The 5,659-nt window shown below is 37.5% G+C and overlaps 1 protein-coding gene across 1 annotated transcript; it reads left to right on the top strand.

The window, feature by feature from the left end:
* The first annotated feature begins 428 nt into the window (after positions 1–428).
* Positions 429–5,196, top strand: LOC131689533 (programmed cell death 6-interacting protein-like). Its single transcript, XM_058974727.1, has 3 exons — positions 429–1,821; positions 1,885–2,049; positions 2,109–5,196. The coding sequence occupies exons 1-3, from the start codon at positions 990–992 to the stop codon at positions 2,228–2,230; spliced, it is 1,119 nt and encodes a 372-aa protein (XP_058830710.1). The 5' UTR covers positions 429–989; the 3' UTR covers positions 2,231–5,196.
* The last annotated feature ends 463 nt before the right edge of the window (positions 5,197–5,659 follow it).

The following is a 5,659-nucleotide window of genomic DNA, read 5'->3' as shown; positions in this document are numbered from 1 at the left end:
TTTACCACACACAATCGAAAAGGTTTCACAAGCTAATCTTATTCTATAAAGATTTAGTTCCAGATATTAGTTCGGTCACAGTTTCTATCTTCTTTCTTCAGATCTTCTTAAGTAAGTTTAATCGGATTCGATCACCTACTACAAATGAAATGACCTGATAACCAAGAAGGTTTGGTTCAATATGTAATATTCGATGTTGATTGGTTGTGATTAAACCATACGTAAGAAATATGTTTGATTTATTATTACTATAAATGTGCTAAGTAAATAAATATTTTACATTAAGTAGTATAGTCCTACGTCTACAGCCCGTGCAACCCCATTGGGCTACCTTGTAGTTTTTGTTATAGAACGAAAGAATGGAGTTGACTCTTATGGGATTTTCGATTGATTGACACCGGTGTAGTGGATTGCACTGGTTTTGCACTTTCTAGCAAAAGTGTCAATGGAACATACCCAGTTTTCTGCACTTCTGCTAGAAAGTGCAAAAACGGTGCAGTTTCAGTGCACTCCACTACACCGTTGTCAATCAATCGAAAACCCCATTAATGACTTCATGTTTTTGCTTTAGGTTTTAGATTTGGAGATCTTTTGCTGCCTTTAATTATATGTATAAATAAGATTAGATTTAAATATTTTTTGGAAAGTACACCGGCTCAGTGTAAAAAAGGGATGTGCTAGTCTTTACAGGGCCGGTTACTTTAAATTGTTTTTACTTAACAGTTAGTTGAAGTTTTAGATCTGCTGGAAATGGTATGATAAATATGGCATAAAACAATGCAATGTTCAGTTCAGTGTTGTTTGTTTAAATTACTGACAGTCATTGAAAAGACATGGGCATTTGTTAAATCTTCATAAAAATATCATTTTATTTTTCGAAATATCAATATAACCAAGTAAAAGTTGACTAATGTTGGGCAACACGAATTTTTAATACTCAATCAAAAATTGTTTTGTATATAATATGATAATCTTCACAGGCTGAACGAATGCTAAACGATGAACGAGATTCGGATGAACAGCTAAGGAATAAGTTCAACGAACAATGGACGCGAACTCCTTCTAATAAACTAACCCAAACATTTCGTGAGAATTGTGCAACATATCGTAAAATTATAGATAATGCCATTACTGCTGACAAGACAGTGAGCGAGAAATTCGAGAAAAATCGAAAAGGAATTGAGTTGTTGTCGATGACCCAAGAACAACTATCAGTAGAAATTCCGTGTGGTACAGTAAACAGTGCTGCATGCAATTCCTCAGCAGCACAAAAGTTGCAAAATTTTATGGAATCAGTGGAGACGATCAAAGCTGAGCGGGATGTAGTCGAATCTGAGCTTCGATCAGCAACTGTTAACCTCAGAGATCAATTTTTAGCCGCACTTGCGGCTGATGGCGTTATCAATGAACCTGCTATCTCTATTGCAGAAATTGGAAAGGTTATCGCTCCACTGCAGACTCAGGTTCAAGACAATTTGTCACGCCAAGAATCATTGATTCAGGACATTAAACTGGCCCATCAAGATTTTCTAGCGGAGTCAGGAACATCGGATAAGTCAAATGAAACAGTATTGACTCAGCTCGCTTCTGCGTATGATGTATTTTCCGAACTGCAACACAATCTTCAAGATGGGGTCAAATTCTACAACGATTTAACTCAATTGCTAATTACTTTCCAAAACAAAATATCCGATTATTGCTTTGCACGAAAAACTGAAAAGGACGAATTGATGAAAGATTTAACGCAACAGGCAAGTCGCCATGTACAACCTGCAGCACCTACTATTCCTGTGCATCTGGCATCGACAACTCCCACGCAAGGTAAGTTTTTGAAAAAAAAAAAGGATTTTTAGTAAATGATAACAGTTTTGGTTAACATTTTAGAACAATCGGCATCACCACCTGCACCTGTACAAGCCACACCGTATCCGATGCAACCTCAAGGTATGCCGTTGCCGTATGGTGCTACACCGAATGTTCCGTACCCAGCGTATGTGCCAACTCCCATGCCACAAGGATTTAATCCGTACGCTACACTTCCTTATCCTAGTAAACGAAATGGTCTTGCGCAAAATAAAAAAAATCCTCTAATTATTCTTACCTTCCAGATGCATATCAGGGCTTTCCACAAGGCCCCAGCACTGCCTACTATGGCACGTACCCGGGAGCTTATGCTACCCAGCAAGCGCAACAACATTCACAGAATCCGAATAAACCATTTGGTTGGTGAATCTGTCATTGTTCCGATCCCGGTCGTTAATAGAGTTCAGATACAACATAAATCATGCATGCTACCTATCGATACGCATACCAACCGTTGCGCTGAATATCTTTGTTGTTAGTTACATTTAAGAAATATATCCTAAGTAAAACTACTATCGAAAATTATATTAAAGTCAGTCATAGTAAATTTTTTTTGTCGCGTGTGGTACTTTAAAACTATTATGAATGAATCAAATAAAAATATCAAGTTATAGGGTAATATGCCTATTATGGCAGTAGAGTTTATTGTGACCCTTTTTCGCCGCACTTTTTGGTTTCGAACCAAGGATATGAGATAATGACAATATCTATTTGACTAAAAAAGTTCTTGAAATACCTACCTGCTAGTTCGCCTCAGAAAGTAAACCGAAACATGAAGCAAAGGTGCTCGGCACAATGAAAAATACGAGCCGTGAATTACATCCTCCATAACGTTACTCCACCTCAAATACATTAAACATTGCTCTGAGAATACCTTTATTTTTGTTAAAGAATCCATTTACTATTAATTCACTATAAAAGCACTCGCTAAACGCTAAGATAAACCTAGTGTTATAATACGTAATTCAGAAACACATTGGTACACATTTTCGCCATATTTATCACACTATTACAATCAAAACAAACTTTTTGCATCCAGTACACAGGAAAGAATCAGCGGCAATGCAATTTCGGATAGAAGCAATCAATTATTTCAAGGCTGATTGCTGATCACCGAGATTTTTTTCATCTGCATTTAAAATTCGGCTCGTAACAATGTAATGTTTGGGTCTTGAGCAGAAAAATTTTATATGTAATTTACTCGGACGCACACTCGATCTTGCTTTCTGCTCCTTCGACTGTGAAACTACAGTTTCGCTAGTAACGTTATTTTGCTACTACCCGCAGATAAACATTATACACCGCTTGCCATTACAATCCATACAAATACTGAAAGCATCCCATCGTCGACGGTTAACGATAGTAGCAACAGGCGCCAATTGAATTATCGGTTGAATAATTTTTGTTCTTTCTGATTATTTGAACAATATTAATATATAGTTTTTGTGGGTAAATTAACCGGTGGCTTGAATATTCCTCTTGCAAATCGCCCGTTTCCCCTGCTTGGAGTACGTTGAAGTTGCGTCAGTTATAACGTGAGCGGAACGCTTATCAACGTAGACTTCGCAGCCATCGGACCCTTACCAATGTTTTTAACTTCCATTGATCGGTAAATGCGTATCGACTAACAGACTAACCAGCGACGAAATCCACGGTGTTTTTGGCGATTTGTAAATTCCAAAAGAAAAAACCCATCGGTACTGTCGAATATCTTTCTTGGTAGTGCAATCGCTACTGCAGCTTCAGATTCATGTGAACGATTTGCGAGGCATTTCACTGAAGTTTTTTCGAGCAGTTTTACTTCAAGACAAGAGGTGGAAGATGCTGCTTCCGATGTTCCCACCGTTGTAATTAATTTGGGCACTTTTGTTGTTACGCCTGAATTGATTGCGAGATTGATTGAACATGCCGCAAAACAACTAAAATCCCCTGGACCAGATGGCGCTGTATCACATCTTTGACAGGACCATTAAGTAGTATTTTGAACGATTGTGTGTAGGAAAACCGACCATTTCATTTTATTATGCTCCAGATGGTCAAACCAATAACACAGAGAACAGACATCCATGATCGGACAAAAATATTTAGAAAACTACAAGGGGCAGCCCTATGGGGTTGCACGAACTGTAGACGTAGGACTATACTACTTACGTATGGTTTAATCACAACCAATCAACATCGAATATTACATATTGAACCAAACCTTCTTGGTTATCAGGTCACTTCATTTGTAGTAGGTGATCGAATCCGATTAAACTTATTTAAGAAGATATGAAGAAAGAAGACAGAAAACTGTGACCGAACCAATATCTGGAACTAAATTTTTATAGCATAAGATAAGCTTATAAAAACTTTTCGATTGTTTGTGGTTAAAAACTCGGACCAGTGAAGAAAAATCAAATTTTAGACAATATAATCACATTTCATGTATAGAACAAGCATTCTAGTTATATTTTGCCATTATTGTAACTTTCCCAAAGTACGCATACAAATGTAGCGAATGCAGTGGTCTTTATCATATATCGAAACTATAAATATACAAGGATCGAAAACAATTTTATATATGGACAAGATGCGTTTTTGCAACGGTTTTTCAAGTGGCAGTGTATTCATTCATAAATAGGCTTTGCAGTATGTACCTATTAGTAGAATCGAAATACTATAAGCTGAGTGGAAATGAATCACGTGATGGGGAAATGAATCAATGAATTGATCGAACGTAAATAATAAACTTTCGTTGTGCAATTTAGTAACAAATTAGATCTACCTACCTACATATTCGCCTCAAACATTAAACCCAAGCGCACAAAGCAAAATGAATCAACGCTGATGATGATGGGTAGAGCGAAAGAGACAACTAATACCACGACACTATGTTAACCGTGTTTGCAAATGGAGCTCGCATGTACAAACTATTTTGTGTACGAATAATTATACATAAAAGTGTGCTGGAAAGCAGTGCAACGGACTTCTAACTCAGCTACACTGGCTGAGTTAGCTAAACAGCGGAGTGATCTGCTTTGCCTGCCGCTCAACAGACAACTGAACGTGCTCGCCGAAATCCGTCCGTTTAAATAGTCGATGATGACGTCATTCACAGAAGCGTAGCGCGCTAGGTACACAAATCTGTCGTGCTGGACTAGGGAAGCGCTATCTTCTATGTGTAAATGCGCGATATTTTGACTAGGTTGTTCATTATTTAAATTTTTAATGCCATGATATCAAAAATCTTTGGGTTTATCTATTGGAATCCATTCTTAGAAGTATTTCGGGGCGATACGAGCAAAAAATTTGAAAATTTATCGTGAGATGGCTAAATTATATGCGTTTAAAATTGGACCACTTTTCGTTACATACCATTTTTGTAGAATTTGCAACGTGCACCCCTATATCGAAAACAAAGACGTAGTCCTACGTCAAAACGTGTGTAATCATTTGAATTAATATACGATAAACACTAGCGCCGCTACGCCAATCTATCCCAATCCTCTCAGAAATCCGCTCAAAGCGTTACTGTTTTTGTGCGTTAGTTGGACGAAAGCCACAAAAGAAAGCAGTAAAGCAGACTCGTCAATTCGAGCATCACGGAAAAAAAATCGGCTAGCATTCGTGCACCTTTCGTCTTTTGTTCTGATGCGGAAAGCACTTTTGGAGACCTGCTCTGATCAGTCATTACAGTCGGAATTTCTTCCGTTCCTACTGCAAATCAAAGCAAATGAATCATCAATAGCAGGTTTGTAAAAAATATAGTGTCCTTCGAAGTAAATATTATATACGAATTGATTATGTCTTCTCC

This window comes from Topomyia yanbarensis, chromosome 3, assembly GCF_030247195.1.
Source record: "Topomyia yanbarensis strain Yona2022 chromosome 3, ASM3024719v1, whole genome shotgun sequence".
Taxonomy (NCBI): Eukaryota; Metazoa; Arthropoda; class Insecta; order Diptera; family Culicidae; genus Topomyia; species Topomyia yanbarensis.
Note: the sequence above shows the minus strand (reverse complement) of the source record. Positions and strands in the feature narration are given on the sequence as shown.